Genomic DNA, 20,936 nt, shown 5'->3' with positions numbered 1-20,936 from the left:
TCTTGCGATGGGATTTTTTTTCATATGTTTAAGGTGATAAAACGACATGATGAATATCACACTGTTATACCCATTGACCAAAGTTTCCATTTTCAGTGATTATTTTACCAGTAGTTGGTTTATATTTATTTCTTGTTTATATTATCCTCGTTTCTCCCTATCCCCATTTTTTTTCACCCTCTTTTCTTCTCGTAGAAACAATGGACAAAAAAAATTAAAAACTCCAATTCGTTGACATGTGTTTGTGGTAATAAAAGAACAATAGAATTGCCATCATTTTGTATTTTAGCTCGCCAAGATAAAACTAGTATCATATTGCATGGTTTTCTCAATTGCAATATTCAGCCCCCAAAAGATCGTCTCATTTGGTCCGTGACGGGTTACAAAAAAAGACATCAGACCCGGGGGAAGGTAATGTCATCAACAAATTAGCGACCGTTTTAGAAATCCGGACTGTTCCTTTTACGCGGCCTTTAGATCTCCATCAGCGTTAAGTCTGCCGAGCCATCGACACTTTAGTAAAATAATGCTAATTGTTTGGTGGTGAGCAGTAAAGAATAAACACGACCAGATGAACATTATCGGAAAGCCTCGGGGTAGACAAAAGTATCAAATTTTGATACTTCTGTGAAGTGATTCTATCTGGAATTATTATTTTGTTATAGATATGATAAACGACACATCAGACGCTTAATGTCTTGATCGTCTCCGTTCGATATTCTGGTGACCAGGAATATCTCTATCAAGGAAAAAAAACCTCCTTTTTTTTCTTTTCTATTTTTTTCTCTCTCTCTACCACTGTGGTCATTCAAAAAGATGTCTTGTTTAATAGATTAAGATTTAGCACGAAAGAAAGTTTCTCAGCAATCAAAACAAACGAGGTTCTTAATGAATTTCAGCACCACTGTTCAGTACCAAGGGAGTGCTCGATTTGAAGACTTAGTGAAATGGCTCGCACAGTGCGCGTGATATTAGATAACTTTGAATATCTCAAATCCCTGTTGTTTAATATTTATCGTGACAAAACGGCACCATCAATTCATTTTTGTTACAGAAAAGAAATTGGTCGCAAGAATTTCAATCCCATTGTTTTTGGGGCTTTTTTTGTAACTGACGAATTTTTGCTGGTAGTTTCGAAATCTTATAGCTAAGATGTAAATAAAAAAGTCAAACTTACGTGTCCATTCTGGTCCAGATTGTTGTTGGTCAGTTTCAGCTTGTGGAAGCTCATTGGCTGCTTCATCCAGTGGGAGCCGGAGGCCGGGGAGTCGGGGTGGATGTAGAGGCGTCCGGGCATGTGTGGTTCCGCTTTTCCGGTGACCACCCACTCTGAGTTGTGGTACTTGTAGCGACAGTCGTCCACGGGCACAATGTCAATCAGAAGGATGTACTTAGAGTGGGGGTCCAGGCCCTCCAAATTCACTTTCAGGGTGGGAAACATTCGCCTAGACAAATAAAAAAAAAGATTATGATAAATACCGTATACTTAACCAACAAGTATATTATGATAAATATCTAATTTAACCAACAAGTATATTGTTCAATTTTTTTCTGTTATGATAAGCCAAAAAGTTTGTTAAAAACAAATAACTAAACAAGTTTTTTTCGTAAGCTTCTAAATTCTTGCTATTGTTTGAATTTAAAGATTAATAAGAAACAACAATGCTCAATAATATTGCAATATTTATGCATATGCATGGTTGATTCCATGTTGTGGATTGTTGTGTACTAAATGTGTTATATGAATTTAAACCATTGGTTCTAACTTGTCCGTGATGTAATGTTGAAGCTTTGATTAAAGTTAAAAAGGTTGATTTACAATTATCGTTCTTGGAATTCTTAAGACAGTATCTTTATTTAATTTGTGTTAAGCCAATGAGGTGAACGCGAGGAAAATCTTTTGTGCTTGTATAAAAATGAACACTTTTTCAGCCTGAACTTGTGAATACCACTTTCGTTTAAATCAATTATCTGTTGTTCAAGATCACACTTCCGAGGAACTAGAAACACTTCTGAACAAATTTGGTTTTGTGAACTAAAACAAACAGATTGGTAAACGCCGTAAGGTGGCTTGATCATTTTATCGCATTTCATTCAAAAAAAGCAAGATTAGTATTTTTGCTCTTGAAAAAACATGTCCTTATAGATAAGTTTCTATTGAGGGTATAGACTTTAACGCATTCTTGATTTTATGTAAGTTGTTTAAAAGTGTGAAATCCACTTCAAAATTTGTCTGAGTTCACGCTAATACCCCGTGTGATCACACCGACGGTGGTGAAAAAAAAAAGCAAGATCAGTCGACGGGAAAAAAATTATTTTAATTTCGCGAAAAATGACAAATTTGCTAATTGTTCACCGTTTGTTCTTGTAACGCCGATTTCTTTTCACGGTAGTCGGTTTCTAATCCCAGCGAGTAGACCTTGTTCATACATGGCCGTCTCACACCTTTGCCCGTAATTACTAAAGATAATTGCAGGATGTGACAATTTTTCCGGACAAATATGCCGATGTTTTCTTATGATTAAGAAATCGCCGACGGTGTTATGTCACGGTAATTTAATAATCGCCAATTAAAAGTTTATAGGGAAAATTTTACAAACAGAAAATGTTTCAGAACAAATGTAGATATTAATTGCGCGTTGAATTGGAATGAAAATTGACACTAATCCAAAATAATTTCTTCGAGCTAAAATAAATTTAGACTTCAATTCAAAGATTGAAGAGTTTTGCTGCAATATATTTAACATTTGGAGTTGGTTATAAAAATAGTTAATAAACCTGAATAGTTCAAGAAATATTATTGTGTAAAATACTAAATTTCGATGTTTCCAACAAAAGAATTACACCTAAATAAAATGCTTACATGTACAAAATGTGAAGCAGATGTCACATAAAAGGGGATAAGATTAGCTGATTTATTAGACTAAAAGGAAATAGAATAGTAACTTTTGAAGTCCGGCAAACGAGGGGGTAGAGACGGGCAGCTGCGAGGGGCGTGAAAGAGAACAACTAGGGACAAAGGATTGAATAAGCGCACCCGGGCAAACCTCGCCCCATCGCGCGAAAATTTAGCCACATGTACTTTTCATTTGTGTCTTAATTAGAGAAAATAGACTTCCCGTAGTCTGTTTTAATTGTCGAGTATCTATTTCTCTGTTTTCGAAGTTTTTCTGCTCGTTTTTCAGTTTTGGGCGAAAACTGTGAAACGGTAAATAATACGTTCAAGCTAGCAAGAAATAGCTGAACAATGCACCTCAAGTTTCGCTATTGTTGAGTAAGGACATCACAACTTAACACGAGCCCGCCCCTTTTTCTGAACAAATAAACAAAATAAATGTGTAACGCGATTCGAATTGTTCAAAATCAAGTGGCGGCTATATGTAGCTTTAATAAATAGCGGAAAATTCAGTCAGCAAAATATAATCAATACTTATAATGAGGCAACAATAATGGAACAATTTTGTCCAAAAAATGAAGAAGAGGAAAACTTAAAGAAATAAAAGAACATGCTCAAAAAAATTGAAACAGGACAAAAATTCGATTTGACCAAGATTTTAGTTTTCTAGAAGCGAATGGTGTAGAATAGAATTTTATTTTTATTTTACGAGCGGGAACAGCGGTTAACATCTTTCAAATACAGTTTAAACGCTCGATTAAAATAAAACATACAATTGTAATAGTCAAAGTAGCCCGGGAAGGTGGTAGTTTCATAATCAACCGAAATAAAAACAACAAAAGCCGCGTTATTTATGGTGAAACTTTCAGAACCTTTCACCGAAATTTCCCACACCCTTCAAACCACCATTTTTGCACCATGGATCTTAAGCTAACATGAAAAACCAAAAGAACACAGCGGGGAACATAAATATTTGCCAGTCAAGTTACCTAACGATTTTAATAATCCATATATATGAAATGACAAAAAAAATTTAAGTATGAAAGATAATACAAATTTAGTTTTTTAATCGGATTAGAGGACTAGCGGTCAGTTTGGGAGAGTAACGTGGGAAAATGGGGTCAATTTCAGTTTGCTTTTGTGTCTAGATATCAAATGACCACCACGGTGTAATAAATAGACAAACACTGGATAAAACGGAAAATTGAAACCGATAATAAATGATACTCATCCTCTAAAAGAATCAAACTTGTCAATTATCAGATCCACGGGTATTTTTCATAAATCAGAAAGAGAATATAATGGTCATATATCGCCTTTTTTCCTTAACAAACGAGATGTTTTATAGAGCAGTTGCTTAATTAAATAAAGAAATATTATTTAACGTATATTTACCTTCCAGTTTTGGTGATGATCATTTCTGTGCCGATGCTATGGAATTTGCTCCAGAGGTCGCGGTTTTCCAGGGTGATTTTAATGTTCTTGTCCATAGTGTCCCCTTGAGCCGGACCCAGCATCCTCTTGTGGTCAGAATGGGAGGAGAGAGGAGGGTATCCTCCAAATTGCTGGCTCTGACCTGAAAATAAAATAATAATAAATTAAAAAAAATTGAATTATAATTTTAGAAGTTCGTAAAAAGTCATAATTCTATATATTGTCAATTTTTCGTGTTAGAGGAAGAATACAATTGTTAAAACACATTCTGTAATAAAAGTACAGTTTCATTACATTATTTCTTTCTGTTTAGAAAAATATTTTGAAATCAATATTTATTTGGAACAAAAATTATAAAGTTTGTAAATTAAGTTTTTCCGGTTGCATTACGGCATATTTCATCGGGTAAAAAATCATTGGGTGATAAAGTTTGTATAAATCTGTTTGTTAGCGGGTATGCGCGTGCATGAACGCCGTTTTTCTATGTTATCGGCGTGCGACACGTGCCTTTGACAAATTGTCGGAAACACATCGACAACTAGTTATCTTGTTTTATGCGATAACATTTTTTCCAAATGATTAAATTTACTGTTTTAAACTGTTATTTTACAGGGAAATATTATGTAAAAAAATTTATATGCGATTATTCAAACTTAAACGATTTAAAGAAAGTATATAAATCAAAGGTTTGTTTTCCTATTTTCTTGGTTTGTTACGATTTTTATATTGGAAAGGAAAGCGACAACAGAAGATATTTATGATAAAATATCTGATATTGACACAGTGGTTGTTGGAATTGACAGCTTTCTAATTACAATCCTAGCAATATACCAAAATACTTTACTTAAATAAACGACTATTTGGCTTAATTTCAATATATCCATTTTGATTTATTTTCATATAAAGAATTATTTAATACAACCTATTTTTTAAAAGGATAAAATATACAATGATATGTTAAATTAATTATATTATATGAAAAATTATATATCAAAGAAAAATAAAAACATTTACCGGTATTTTTTTTATATAGAAATAACAAGATATTAAAAGAATTGCTTTTTTAGAATAATTTTCGCAGTTATATGTAATTGCAGAATGCAAATCTCTACTTACTTGTAAGACCCATTGGATCGTGGGCAGGGTGCATAGGAAATCCAAAACTGAAAGCCTGTGGGGTGGGCATCAATCCGTGGCCCAGGGGAAAGGCCCTGGCCCTTTGGCTGATAATATCGTCCTCATACATAGATGTTGAAGAAGTAGATCCTTGAGAATAGTGGTTATTGCCCTGCAACAGGAGCATATTGAAAACTCAGAACTAAATGAAAAAGGTAACAAGTGTGGAATTTCGCCTCTTAGGTGGTGCTTGTTTCGCAGTGGAGATGATTTTGAGTGGCGGTGGTGTTGGACTCTCCTAATAAGGTAGCCTGGATGTTTTGACAAATAACTTTTACTTAACAAATCAAAAGATAATGGTGAGTTTTCTTTTGTCTCCTCCAGGGCTGCCAAGATGCGAGGCCTGTCAATCACGTAAGGTAACAAAAGGTGTAATTACCCGTTTCGTCGCTGCGTCGGGAAATTAAGTGCGATTCTCACCTGTGATTGGATGAACTGATTAAGGGGGCGGAGTTTGAGAATTTAATTGTGTTTGTTTTTTAGAAGTAGTTGTCCAAGCTGTACTGAGACTTTTAAAACAACAAACAAATCAAAATTATCTTGAAGTTTGATTACTTAATTATGAGGCGATCACCTTTCAATGGTGGATTTGATTGAACCCAAGCTAAGAAATTGAATTTTACCGTTTTAGAAATAAATATTAACACTGGAGGTATAAAGAATTTTTTACCGTTACAAAATAAAGCAAAATAATATTTTAATACAATAAAAGAAATAGTGATTGGAAAAACATAAAAACAACCAGTTTTACCTTATGTTAAAAAGCGTTAAAATGCTTCTAAATTTGTTGAAAAGCGCCAAAAATATCACCACTTTATCACGCCCAAAAAGTGAAGGCTCCAGTGCAGATATCCTCGCTGTTTTCAACACCGTTTCCCCTGTAAGGTGTTAAAAGCCCAAGTAGAAAGATGCAAAATTTTACAAATTCTTGTTGCAACTTTCACCAAAGAATCTTTCCGAGTTTGAGTTAGTTTTATCAAAATTGCCGATCTTTGGGCCCCGATGTGTTGATTTGTTATAAGCCTCGCCTGTCTCTGTTCAGAATCTGAAAAACGAACACGCCTACTTCACGAATCTCAATACAAGTTATATTAGCATATAAAACGCCTTTTCAAGAAATTTTCAACGTAGAACTATAGATTCTCTTTATTGGGATATGATTTCGAATTTTGCTAGAGTATTTGTGACGATATTATAGATTAGATAAAGATTATTTTATTTTTAAAAAAAGTTATTCATGATATGTTATTCATTTTTGGAGAAATGTGAAATACATACTAGAATGTTAATTTTTCTCTTGTTTATTTCAATTTGAAAAAGGAATAACTTTATGTATATATAATATTGAAAAGAGGGTGAACAAAAAGAAAGAATTGAAAGAAATATTTCGTAAAATTGTGTATACTAGAAGTTTGAATAAGGTCAATTTATTTTTTTAATATGATCAAAACAGACGTAAGTTTCTCATGTTTTGGTCAATAGTCTATCAATTCATACAGTCCATAATTGACATTACAAAAATTCCTTAGAAAAACATACGAAGCTTACTCTTAAATTTTGTTATCTAATTAAAAATGACTAGGTACCTGCTATCTTAGTTAACAATGTTTTTACTAGTTATTAAATTAGTCTTTTGAAGTACTACTAGTTTAATTGACTTTGACAGTAACTAAGTATTCGTAGTTGTGATTTCTCACGGCAATAATATTAAATGAGGGTTGCTTGAAATCTCACAGATTTTTTTCGGGGAGAAAATGGGAAAATTCATAACGAAGAAGACAAATCGCATTAGCAGGTCTGGAAGACGATTTAAACTTGGCTGTGATCACACAGCGACTACGTATATATTATGTCATCAATTAAAAATAGGTAAATATTTATTAACCTTTATAATTGAATTAAATGTTATTATACCGATTCAAATCTTACAATATAATCGAATGAGATCTATATATTAAGGAAATACAATGAATAAATCAAAGAAAACTTTCATATTTTGAACATTTTCAACATTTTGAATAGTGAGCATTTTGCAATCAAAACAATCAGATGCATATTTATGTATGCAAATAAAATATACGAAATAATTAATAGAAGTTAGATAAATTAATTGATACTCTGAAGTCAGTGTATATTGACGGTCTTATGAATGTCAGTTTTATTCTATAAATTGGCACAAACATTGAACTCTGTGCCCAACCGCAGTGTTCAAAATGTCAAAATGGCATATGTTGTGAACACAATGAAATTTTTACAGATTTTTGAGAGAGAGGAGAATCGTCATATGTCAATATGCTATACAGCTCTCGCGATTTGTAGAATATTGACAATCTCGGGATAATTGTCTATTTTCATATGATACACCGGGGTTGGTCAATCTCTCGGAATCGATCCTTTCCATCTGTTTTGATTACAGTGGCAATCGGGAGTGGTCTAGAATTTTAACATCAACGTGTTTATTTATGGAAGGTAGACAGGTTTACCCTCGCCTTGCGAGTAGCAAGTCATTCTCTTTTGATTCAATCTTGCGTACCATTTAAAGAAAAATATAAAATTGCTTTTATTATCGGTTCGAGAGCAATATTTTATTTGAATTGGATCATGGATTTACATTTTATAAGAGAGTTTGATTTACCTTTTATGAGAGAGAGAGAGAGAGAGAGAGAGAGAGAGAGAGAGAGAGAGAGAGGGAGAGAGAGAGAGAGAAACAATTATGTTTAATTAAGGAGTAATATACATACCTAAAGAATGGAAAAAGTTACTGTTCGCTCCATGTGTTATTTATATATATAAATACAAATAAAGCATTTTCCTTTGCATGTTGTAGGTGTAGGTCGAAATAAATGTATTTTCATGCAATATTGTACTTATAAGAGAAACAACCTTAATTAAATATACATCTAAATATGTTTTTTTTTTTTAAATGTGACTGTTTGAACGAAAAAGAAATTGTAAATTTCGAGTAAAAAATATTTGTTATTTATGAAAATAATATCATTTCAATGTACTTGAATCATTGTCTCGTAAATAAAGTAGTTAAATTGTAAAACTCAAGATAGGGATCGCTTTAATATTAATGGCGCCTTTTTGTCAGCAATAAACATTTCTAAGCATGCGAGGGAGAAAAAAAACATCTTGAAGAAAAGGACCGCGCTTTGGAAAGAGCATGGCAATGAAAATTTCTGCCCTTGAACAAAAATATAGTTTCCTATCGTGTTGGTATGCGTGCTTTATTTCAAACAATGCGTCACTTTCCATGTTTTACACTTTACACAAGCAGACAAGAAAATCGAAAACGGTCCCACTTGGAAAATCTTCTCCTGTCTCGGACCGTTGTTGTAGAATAAGGTGCGGAAATATTGTGGCCCCTGACCCGCTTCTCGGGGACATTAGCCGTAGCCGGGAAATTCACACCTTCAATCACGAAGAGAATTCAATTTGGAGCGTTAGTAATTACCGCTCTATTCTCTATCGAGATAAAGTACATAAATTCCGACACGAAACGATCTAAATAAATCATTTTTCGCAAAATGAAAATTAGAAATCATTTGTGTGCAGAAGTCATTTATTTATGTTTTGCAAAAAATGCCGTTGAAATGGGAATGAAGAGCGAATTTTGCCGGATCAAGTTCGCGTTAAAGGAGAGAGCGAAAGAGAGAGAGAGAGAGAGAGAGAGAGAGAGAGAGAGAGAGAGAGAGAGAGAGAGAGAGAGAGAGAGAGAGAGAGAGAGAGAGAGAGAGAGAGAGAGAGAGAGAGAGAGAGAGAGATATTTATTTCAGGAAACCGAAAAGCAATCTGCATTTAAGTGAATTGAATTTTGACGCAAAAAGATTCTGTGACAGAATTTTTTAAAATTGTAAACATGATTAAATTCTGTTTGTTTTAATTCGAAAACTAATTAAATGAATGAAGATATCGTTAATAACATAAAATCTGCAAATATGATCGTGCGTTTAATTCAGGAAAATTATGGTATGTTTGTGTAAGAATGTATATTTTTATCTTATATTCAAACATAGAAACATAGAAATAAATTTATATTGTACATAAAAAATAAATTAAATAAACAAAACACACGAACGTGGAATTAGTACATAGAAAATTCATAATGATATTATATTCTGTATTCTGTTGATTTCGTAACTATTAGAAAAAAATAAAATAACGGCTATGTACTAAAATAATTGCTTTTGTATGCCCTACTTATCAATGATTTAATTATTAAACCCGTTCTAACATTATATCTATATTATATTTATGTATTTCGTGTATGGAATTACGGCTTTTATCAAATATAAATGCAACTGAACGTCCACAAGATATTGACTCTATATTTATGAAGTCAGCCTTAATTTTCACCCTTTACCCCCAACTACGCCAATTTTGCGTTGAACTGTTTAAGGGGTTATTTTAAACGTTTCGAGCGTAAAATTAAAGTTGACGAGTAATGTTTTTTTTAGTGTAGTAAATAAATGAAAAAAAAGTAAATCTACAACATGGTGTCAAAAAAATTCTGCTTTGACATCTTGTAAATCAAATACACAAAAAAGGTTAATGAAACTATAGCTAGTCTTTTAATCACATCGATCCACCCACAAAGATTAACATATATTAAAGTACATTTAAACATGCTCACGAAATACGCTTAATGTATGTATTAAAATAGTTAACATAAATACAACAATACTTCGTTTGAATGAACAATTAGAACAACAAATATTAGCCTGATTTAAAAAACAATAATTTTTAAACAGGATTTACTTACTCCAACTTTCATGCATGATTTTTGATATACTAATTTATCATAAGAGCTACTGTAAATCATATGATATATAATTATGTCCAAAATTACAGCAAAATATGACACATGAAATGCATCCATTATTAAAGCATATTCCTAAATTCGTTAGGCATTTTATAGCATTCTGATTAGATTTTGAAGATAGTTTTTGAAACGCGAGACACATTTCTACTCGTCATCTTCTCATGGAGGACAGACTGAGGAAAAAATTAAATAAAATTTCACGTCAGACTCAATTCTCTGAGGTCCACAGACTCTGTGTATTTACAAATGGAATTGTCTATTAAACTGCAATTAATTAGTTCAACACCGTAAAGATGTCATGCGTGGAAGAATGAATCCGCGATAGGGGACAAGTTAAAAGAGGTAATTTACATGTACTGTATCAAAGTGGGCGTGGCAATAAGGCACGTGCCGCAGCGCGCCAAATGTCATCCCGCCAGCGTCTCCAACAGTCTCTGCAACGTTATGCCGAGGTTTTTGTTTCCTTAATGATAAATATTGAATTAAAGCACTCAACAGAATATCAAAGAACAGTTTTTGGGAAATAAATCATTTTATGACCAACTTGAAAAATGTGAAATGGTCGTGATAAGCGGTCGATACGGGTCTAACATATGTTTCAAAATTCAACGAAGATTTAATTTTTGGGGTGGGTTTTTTTTTATCTGGAGTTATGCCTTTCTCCTATTGAATACAATAATTAATGATTTTGTGTTAAAAAGAATGCATATAATGATATTAAAAACGAATGAAATTAAAAGTATTTAGGTCAGTGCGTAAATGATCAAGACTCGCCAGAGTGTATGTTACAAACATTATTTTACCTACTCAATATTCTATTTATTATATTTTCATTTTTTAAAAGCTTTTTCAAATATTAAAAGATAGAATATAAAAATGTTTAGTAATAATCTGCACACTGGATAATAATTTTTTATTTGTTTACTTGAGTCACAAACTATTAAATTGTTACATATCTATTAAGTTATGTATTAAGACACATATTATGTAGCATACATACAAAAAAAATATGATAACATTTATAGGATATGCTATTTATCATTATCATTGAATCATATAAGCTTAAAATTGCTTTTGCAAATTGATTTGGTGTGGTGTACATGTAATTTTAAAGGAGTCTCCAATTTACTATGACGTAACGAGGACCAAGCTCGGTATCAAGACTTGCTGGTAACGTTGGTAGACGAAATACTGCGATGCAATATGCATGGTTGGTTGAATACATGAAATTTAGTATTTTTGTATCGTTCAAGAGACTTTAAAACTAACCTCTTCCATAATCTAATTCTTTAATTTTAATTTATGGAGAACAAGCTACACAATTAACTATGCTTTTTCATAAAAAAGAAAAGAAATACATGTACCTCTAGATAAACAACATTTTCCATAAAAAAAATTGCCTTCAGTGGAATGAAATCAACATTTTAATCTAAACTCTTCTGATCTACATTGTACATCCCCTAAGCGCGATGAGAAGCTCAAAGTATTGTCGTATTTATTGTATAATCTACATTTTTTTGTTTCGCTCATGCGATGAAAATCTAAGGAACTCTCATTTTTTCTCATCTTCAAACATCGTTATTTTGACAACTCTTCTTCGTAATAGACTGTCAGAAAAATGTGATGTTTCTATTCAGATAATTCCACATTATCTATTAAAACATCAGAGAGTGGGGTGAAAATATGAGCACAGAAAACTAATGCGGCTGCTTTGCTGATACTAGTGTCCCATAGGAGGCGAGGCCCATAAAAAGCTAAACATTCAATTTGTAGTCAACCATTGGCCATTTATTTCTCTGTCGTCTGTCCGTTGTTGGGGAATTAGAAATGGATGCGTTCCTTGGAGACAAGAACGAGTCCATTATCTGGCGAGCCAGCGCCATTTTGGTCTCGTCTCGGCTTACCGAATGTCAAACTTCAATTGGAATCTGAACAGAAATCAATCCTCTACCATTTGGTGCAATTAAAGAAGCATCGATATTCAGAGATAGAATTTTTATCTACGTAATGTGAACAGATTGTCCCGTACCGCATGACAGAGCAATTGTTACTTTTGTCTAGACGACAGGGAAGTGAAAAATGGCGCCAAAGCAACTCCTTCAATCACGTGACTTATAGCATCCCTCTACTTCCTTTCTAAATCAAGCGGAAAAACTTATCTCCGTTATCATTTTATGGCCTTTGCAATGAATAAACCCTTTGCCCTCGCTTTTTATGGCGTTTGTCTTCTTATAACATCTTTTGGCGCAAGTTCATATGGTGTGTAGCCTTTTCGTGTGATTTAAGGATATCTAAAAAAACAAAAAACCTCCATCTAGATTTATTCAAAGAAGAAAGTAAATTTTGGAACGCATGCAATCTGGAACCATCACTAATTGACAATGTTTTTGCTTTAGTGTTTTTCGCAGAAAAATGCTGTATCAAAGAAAAAATATGCCAGGCACGTAGCATCGTTTTTGAAAGTGAGGGTGGGGGCAGACTCAACCATAAAATCTTGGCAAGCCAAAAAAAAAGGTACTTTCCAAAATCCTGAAATTCCATATCCGGGGGGGGGGGGGCAAGTATACCTTTTATTTCTTTGTTTTCAATTCAATGTTTTTATTTGTCTGATACTCAATGACCAAGTTAGATACTACGCTAAGGATTAACATCCATGCCAATCGGAACATTGCTTCCGTCACGTAAGTCGAGAAAAAACCTGACGGAAAAAGCCGAGCGATGTTCCGATTGCACCCATGCCTGAATGGAACCATTACTCTCAGTTCTAAACTGTTTTGAATGTCATATTTTCGAATGTACTTATTCAAATAGAAAAAGATATAGATGCATTTAAAGGACAAAAATAATAATAAAATGAAACCAAGATGTAGGAAAATCCAGCTGTTGCGATCCTTTCATTTTATTTTTCATATATGAAAATGTTTCACTGACCGTCGCACAGAATCACCAATAAACATGTAAACCCTCCGTGTTAGCCAATTCTAGATAATTCAATATAGATAATTGATCATACCCTCTTTCCTTCTTCTTCTAAACATGATAACTTCTCTTATAATTATTTTCAAATTGTTTACAACCCTAAAAATGACATATTTGCTATCCAAGTGTCCGATTCATTATTCTGATACCCCCCCCCCCCCCCAAAGGGGAGATATAACGAATCGGACACTAGATCGATTGGCGAAAATGTTAGATTAAAAAAAGGCATTGCAATTGCATGGAATTTATTTTGATGGCTAGTATTTTTTTAAATTTCAAAAGAAGCAAATACCGCAAGAACAATAACAGGATATAATGATTGACAAAAGGATTCGAAAACAAGTTCTAAAAATTCCTCATTGTTATCTATAAGTGGCTTTACCAGTTTGGTTTGGAGTGAGTTTACAATACACATAAACGTGAAAGAATGACTCTATCCTTGACAGTATAAATTGAACATCAAAAATTATTATTTTTTTCACTTTTTTGAAGGGGTGAAATATAGTAGATAAAGATTACGAAACAAACCCTTTATTTGGATGGGCATATTTATTTATGAATAAGCTTACATATCATGTGCGCAAATGTTATGTACCCTGTGTTAAATTTTATAAATGCTGCATCCAAATCCAAGGGCATGAATATAATTCATTCTTACAAGTTTTGCTACAAATTTTGGTTTTGAAAGTTTCTATGTGAAAAGTAGTATTTGTTTATAATAAATGATGTTTCATGAATCTTTTCTAGAATTTATTTTGCATCGGGCTCAAAATACGAGATATGAGCAATTTATGAACGAGTTAACCTTATTTTAAAAATGGCCGCGCCCATGTCAATCAGGTTTTTAGTGAAATTGAATCAAGGTAAGTCAATTTTTCTTTAATGACGCGTCTCACAATATATTTAGTTCATTTATGAAATCTTGGAAGTGGTATTCAGATAGTGACATAAAGAATTTGGCTTTGACAATCTCATTCCCATTGCAAAATTATGTAGGACCCGAATATTCAATCTTACATGAAACTTCAGCCTTGCATAGCGTTAGTCTTGCTTGCAGGCACTTTTTAATGGCAAGACTTGCTTTCTGGTAACTTTCAAGACCAAGCTGTAATGCTACTGTCAATGACAGTTTATCTTAACGTCAGATTTGAAAGAATACAGTAAACTAAATTAGTTCTGATACATATATACATGATATTTTTGAATGACTGGTAAAAAACCTAATCTTTTCTTTAAGAGCTATCTTGGAGTCATGTTAAAAGAATTCTCCTTTACCAAAAGTGTAATGTCAGATTGTTTGGTACAAGACATAAGAGAGAAGAGTACAACAAATATACATCGAACTTCCCAAACTTTCACCCAGATGAGAGAAGGGTTTGTTTCACACCTGGTATGTACATGAATATTCTTACAAATGTGCCGATATGTGGTAACTTTGTCAACCAAGATTCTTAGTTGACGGCATTATGTTTCACTTGCCTATAATAAAAGTGTTAAAATTATTTGTTTTTTCACCTGCCCCATGTAAAAAAAATTGTCAATAAAAGTATTAGTCATTTCATTTTTAATGTAAAACTGTTATAAGTTTGCTTGGAAAATTTGCTGCAAATTTAAATGAGATTGTCTTAAGAATACTACATATTGAAAATTTGGTCAAATGTAAGAACATAGCATGCAACATAGTCCACAGTATAGCTATATGTCTTGTTTCGATGATGAACAATTTACTGCATGAATATTCATGCTAGATGGAGATTTACTGACAAAAAAAACATATTTCTAAGGAGAATTTTAGGAGAAATCTTCCTATTTTTTATGCAATTAATGTATAATTTTTTTCTTTTAACCTATAGAGGAACAACTCATGAAGGTAACATTGGAACCAAATCAACCACACAACGCCAAAACTCTGCGAGTGGCAATCATCGGTGATCCAAATGTAGGCAAATCAACTCTCATCAACAGACTTTTACAGCACAAGGTAAATCAAGGAAAAGCCATGATTAATGGATGCTTGGGTAATAAACACTCAGTGGAAAATATGACTTCCCTCTGTTTGTTTTTATTTGAAAGTTATCTACCCCAGGTATATGTTAGACAAACATGTAGGTTTTGTAATAAATCATTTGTGAATTAATATGTACTTGACATAACTAATTGTATATTTAACATTCATTTCGGTTTCGATATGGTTTATAAGTAGATATACTTAAGGTTGGAACTGTTTTTTTACATTAAATTCAAGTAAACAAGCCAGAACTTTTTGTCATTATTTTCAGATCCTCCCAGTCTCAAGAAAGGCCAATACCACAAGGAAAAACACTCTGTTAATCCTGACACAGGATGAAAGCCAGATAGTAAGATCACCAGTGCCACATAAAATCTCCTATACATGATCAGTATTGTGTATATCCAATTCTATGCACCTGGATATATGTAATGCCAAACTAATTTCTATATATTGCCTTGGAATTGTTGATCTGTTTGTTTGTATGACATTACCGGTACTTTGCTGGAGTATATTTTCTTTTTCTTTAGCATATTCTGGCCCATACTTAACCTACAGAGTGCCTTTAGGTAGATTGTGTGCATTTTCCTTGAACCAAGTTTCTAGATCAAAGGTCAAGGTCTTAACAGCCCTGAGAAAAAAACCTGGTTTTGACCATGTTCTCTCCTCTTAACCTTATATGGCTCATACTTTTCATATAGAGTGCCTTTTGGATAAAAGGTTAACAGTGATCTTGAACAATGTTTCTAGGTCAAATATAAAGGTCATACAGATATTTTTGAATTTCAGTGAAATAAAGTGATATGTTTATAATATTTTTATAGACATTTGTGGACACTCCAGGGATTCTAGCACCTGAAGCAAAGGCAAGGTAAATCTTATTAACTGTCCAACAAAAATAATCATAATAATACATGTGCATATCATCGGGGCGAGTTTGAAATAAATGTGATTGTTAATGGTAGAACTACATGTGTGCTAAGTTTGCATGTTCAAGGCAGTTAAGAGGATATTTTCTGCAATAATTCATTCAAACTAATAAGAATTTCTTTCTGTATGTATTTATGTGATGTGTCCTTTTCAGGCACCGCGTCCCATCCACAGTTGCAGTGGACCCTGAAAAGGCTGCCAGTGAAGTTGACCTGTGTATGTATTACCTTTAATATATGTGTACACACTGTACTAAATTTTAAACAAGAAATCATATTGACGCAAGCGTCAAATGGGCTGCAAAAATATAATTAATTGTTGTATGAATCATCATTGGATGTTTACATAAAAAAAAACACATCAAAGAAAATAATGAATTGGTTAAACTAATTTTAATGGTGGATTTTAATTTTAATTACTATATTTTCAGCAACTCGTTTTGAATTTTAACATTTTACTATCATTATTAAGAATAGAGTTCGATAATTTTTTTTCCTAAATGGAATTATAAATCTTACAGTTTATGAAGATAATCATTGTTATTTCAAAAGAATTAAAAATAAATCAGGTTAGCTTAAATTTTCAGGTCCATATACATTTTCAGTCCTTTCAAATGTTTGCGTAAAAAATGATATGGATGTCATTTCATGATAATTTTCTAACAAAAAGCATATGGCAGTATACATTCACACTAAAAGTCATTTTATTTGATGCAGCACATAGAAATTCAAATACATCATTTATATAAAAGTTCATGTCATTCAGGTCTTTAGTATGTCCTGTATACCGATCCCGATACAATGAAAAATCTCCGAAATTTTCCGAATATATTATAGTCTCGATAAAAATGCATCTAACACGACAGTCTTTGACCAACTTTTCATGTACGAGCAAAACAAAAAATTTAATATTTTTAGAAGGCATAAAACATATTTCTACACGTAAATTTACTTTTAATTGATAAAAATGAGCATTATATTAATTCATTAAAAAAAAGCTATCCCACAGAAACGCAGTTACAATATTTAAATGTGTATCAAATAACAGACCGCCTCCTGGCGGCCCGTAAAAATGTATACAATAGTTCATAAATTCTGTGGAAAAGGTTCACTATATAGCTAAAACAGTATTTCTTTTTTGAAATGTTGTCCTACAATATTAAATGTGGACCATGTGTTCTTCAACTTTTGTACATGTAATTAATTAAACAATAAAATACTTTCTTTGGTTATTAATGCAGGATATGAAGGTAGCGACATTGAAGAAAAAAAAAAAAACCTGCGTTAGCGGGTTACGTAATTTTTTTCTGCAGTGATCACTACCATCATAACCCGTATGAATCATCAAAGAAAGCATTTTATTGTTTATATTTACATCTTTCTTTCAACATTGAGCTATGAATTGACAAAAGTTTCTGTTAAGAAATACCATCTGTAGAGAGAATCATACTCGGTAGATGTAAATACATGTACATGTACATGCATTCATGTATAGAAAGTTGAAAAAAATTATCGCATTTGATTTGGTCAAGGTATTTACCTGTAGGTTAAAAGTTAACAATAATGAAATTGAAAAATGTGTGTCATTTAGAAAATTGATTATGCTACTCTGAAAATGCATGCCTGGAACTAGAGGCTTCTCCCCTGGAAAATTAAACTTTTTAAATTCACATTATATTAGAGTGACCAAAAATAGTCCTCAGACCCCTCTGGGAAGAAATTCTGGACCCGCATATGGAATGACTTAAGATCTTCACAAATACCAATTGTGTTCAATTTCTCAAATAACTTGATGTTTTCTTTTACTAAGGCACATAATCATTAGTTAAATTTTATGTTTGCTTATTCTCCAGTAGGAGTTGTGGTGGATGCAAAAGACAAGTTCCGGAGAAACACCTTGAGTAAAACAGTGACAAAGATCCTCCATCTCCATAGAAACACCCCATCCATTTTGATTTTGAATAAGGTACTTGTACATGCATGTATACAATACATTTATGAAGACCAGTGAAGTTTCGGGTGTATTAATGTATTTTAATGAAGTCATTATCATTTCTGGGATTTCATAGTTAGGCCCATCTATGAAGTCATGCAAATATTGTACAAAGAAAGAAACTTGACATATAATTTTTAATTGGTAAAGTCATTGTATGCAAATTTATGTTTCTTCAAAATTTGAATTTTTCCATAGCGTCAAAAATAGATGCTCATAAATATTGATAAAACAATAGTCTTGAATTTAATGATAAACAAACATGTTAATTGATCGATGTTTGTAATTTTTAGATGGATGGAGTAATGAACAAGAGAGGTTTGCTGAACACTATAGCCTCTCTCACCAACAAACAATTAGAAAGTCAACCAATTCCAATCCTTACCAACAGGAAAACACACCACTTGACGAAAGAAAAACAACAGCAAAAATATATTGACTCTGTAATAGAGAAATACAAAGCATCCAAAGAAGGGGCCGCTAACGAAGGTCAAGGTCACATTGAATCTGAGGGGACGAATGATGTTAGAAGGACAGAGCATGAGGGGGAGGGGACTGAAGAGCTGTCATCTGATGAGGAGTGGCAGAGTTTTGTGAAGAAGCTAGAAAATTGTCCAGAGTCGGCCATCAACACGACTGGGTGGTCGAATTTCCAGGAAGTCTTCATTGTCTCGGCACTGAAGGACGACAATGTGGATGACTTGAGAGTATGTATTTTGTAAACTTTGGCTTAAAAGCTTGACTGTTTCATAGTGTTGTTGTTCATTATTTTCTCAAACTGCAATTTGTAGTTGTTATTTGTACATGTACATGTATGTTGTTTAATTTAGTTTATAAATTATAATATAAAAGTGGTAGGCCAACATGAAAATTATTTAATGTTAAGGTTACATTAACTTATCCTAGGAGAGATAACTCTCAATGGTAATCTGAAAAAATAACTAAGTCATCATTAAACATTTGAACACTATAGCCTCCCTACAGCTGTTCTGGAGTTTCAAACAATTTCAGCTGTGAAACATGCCCTATGGCCCTAGCAGACCTTGATTCATTTCTTTTTTGACACTTTTGTGACTTGTTACCATTTGCATGTCTTCATTAGCAGAGAAATTTCTTCACTTTCATTGCTTCTACATTTGTATTTTAGGACTACATATTATCCTGTGCCAAACCTGGGGATTGGGAGTACCACAGCTCTATAATAACCAGTGAATCACCTTATAAACTAGCAGAAAACATCGTCTGGGAGAAAATGATGGACTATGTCGAATTTCCCGTCTACGAGTTGCACCCAGTGAGTCATCTTCGCCAGCCAAGGGTTTACAATCCACTCTGCTCTACAATCCTTGGCAGATTTTCAGATTTAGCCAATGTTTTAAGAAATAGCACAGCCATCTAGTGATTGAGTTAAATTAAAGCAGCTAAAATACATATTTCTCTAAGAAATATTTGGAAGAAATGGTCATGAAAAAAAGAAAAAAACTAGAATGATTTTAATAACCCATGTATTTGTAATTATATAAAACATATGTAATTAATTAATAATGTAAAAAAATTTTAACAATTATAGTACCTGTATTTAAATTTTGTTTGAAAACACAACGAACTAAACCACCAACTAGTAGATTCCCTGTGATCGCCTTGCTTCGCAGCCAATCAGATTCTGTTGCACAAGTTTTGATTTTGTTGGCTAAATCTGTCAAGGGTTTGATTTGATTTGTTTTTACCTGATTTTCACCTTGCCTCATGATACTATCACTTTTATTCTATCAGTACATGTAACCTTCTCTTTTTGCAGAAAATCAATAATTGGGAATGGGATCAAAATTTTGACCAATTAGATATTTCCATGGAGATTAAATGTCCAAATAAGTTTATACAGGTAAAGGGCTTCAGTTTATTTCATTTTGATCATGTATATATGTAACATGTTCAGAATGCCAGGAACATATTCATCTCCTCTTTCTTTGGCAATCAGATTGTAATTTGATCTTTTTCTGTTATTTTTCAGGCTGAGGTTGTAAAGAAAGTACCCACCATTGTAGAAACAGCAAGAGCAGAATTAAGAAATCTATTTAAATATAATGTTAATTTAAACTTGCGGGTAAATGTCAAGAAATAAATTCATGTCTACAAGAAAACCTAACATTTGAACTTATGTGTACTTATGAACGGCTTAACTGTTGCATGTACATCACGAAGAAACAAGTTACAAAAATTTTGCTTTGTTTAAAAAAAAAAAGTCCATTTCTCTCTTTTATAAAAAAAAGATGTGTATAGAATCAATGATGTGCTTTATACCATTAAAGCAATGTCCTGTTGAAATGAAAAACATAAAGTTGTTTGCAAAACAGTATCTTTGACTCTCTTTCATGAGTTCAACAATATTAGGGCAGCCTGTCAGTTTTGTCATAGGTATGAAGGGCATACTCTGATTAAGTCTCCAGGTGTCACTCAGGTTTAATGGAATGTTGAGCAACATTTAGACCTGTATGAATTGTAAATCCTATTCTCTCTCATACTCACCAGGGTCTGAGTGGCATTAGTCTTGTTACATTACAGTCCACATGACGAAATTGTGTCTATGTACTATAGTCTAAAAAATACCATGTGCGGAATAGAAATAAAAATTAACATGTATATAAAACATGTCCCCAAAGACATACTTGTACATGGTGTTTGTTTTTTCACAACAG

The 20,936-nt window shown here is 32.9% G+C and overlaps 2 protein-coding genes across 3 annotated transcripts in view; one reads left to right on the top strand and one right to left on the bottom strand.

Moving 5' to 3' along the window:
- LOC105334834 (T-box transcription factor TBX3) overlaps positions 1–6,526 on the bottom strand; it is a 9,708-nt gene extending 3,182 nt beyond the window's left edge. The window contains exons 1-4 of one of the 2 annotated variants that reach the window (XM_066079370.1): positions 6,258–6,526; positions 5,447–5,618; positions 4,292–4,472; positions 1,178–1,445 (exon numbers count right to left, since the gene is read on the bottom strand). In XM_066079370.1, the coding sequence (XP_065935442.1) occupies positions 1,178–1,445; positions 4,292–4,472; positions 5,447–5,576 (579 nt within the window). In that variant the 5' untranslated portion in view covers positions 5,577–5,618; positions 6,258–6,526. Of the gene's footprint in view, positions 1–1,177; positions 1,446–4,291; positions 4,473–5,446; positions 5,867–6,257 lie in introns of those variants that run through there. The other variant, XM_011438424.4, reaches the window with a different exon arrangement.
- A 7,584-nt stretch (positions 6,527–14,110) lies between these two features.
- Positions 14,111–20,749, top strand: LOC105334844 (GTPase Era, mitochondrial). Its single transcript, XM_011438446.4, has 11 exons — positions 14,111–14,173; positions 14,548–14,700; positions 15,164–15,291; positions 15,590–15,667; positions 16,143–16,189; positions 16,403–16,464; positions 18,101–18,213; positions 18,534–18,947; positions 19,388–19,534; positions 20,039–20,122; positions 20,252–20,749. The coding sequence occupies exons 1-11, from the start codon at positions 14,128–14,130 to the stop codon at positions 20,360–20,362; spliced, it is 1,383 nt and encodes a 460-aa protein (XP_011436748.3). The 5' UTR covers positions 14,111–14,127; the 3' UTR covers positions 20,363–20,749.
- Positions 20,750–20,936: the final 187 nt, after the last annotated feature.

The sequence above is a fragment of the Magallana gigas genome, chromosome 3 (genome assembly GCF_963853765.1).
Source record: "Magallana gigas chromosome 3, xbMagGiga1.1, whole genome shotgun sequence".
In the NCBI taxonomy this organism is placed as follows: domain Eukaryota; kingdom Metazoa; phylum Mollusca; class Bivalvia; order Ostreida; family Ostreidae; genus Magallana; species Magallana gigas.
Note: the sequence above shows the minus strand (reverse complement) of the source record. Positions and strands in the feature narration are given on the sequence as shown.

Excerpts from the sequence above, each read along its gene's own strand:
- LOC105334844 (XM_011438446.4), top strand. The coding sequence starts at position 14,128 with ATGGCCGCGCCCATGTCAATCAGGTTTTTAGTGAAATTGAATCAAG. Across the intron at positions 15,292-15,589 it reads ACAGACTTTTACAGCACAAG|ATCCTCCCAGTCTCAAGAAA; the intron begins GTAAATCAAGGA and ends CATTATTTTCAG. Across the intron at positions 16,190-16,402 it reads GCACCTGAAGCAAAGGCAAG|GCACCGCGTCCCATCCACAG; the intron begins GTAAATCTTATT and ends TGTCCTTTTCAG.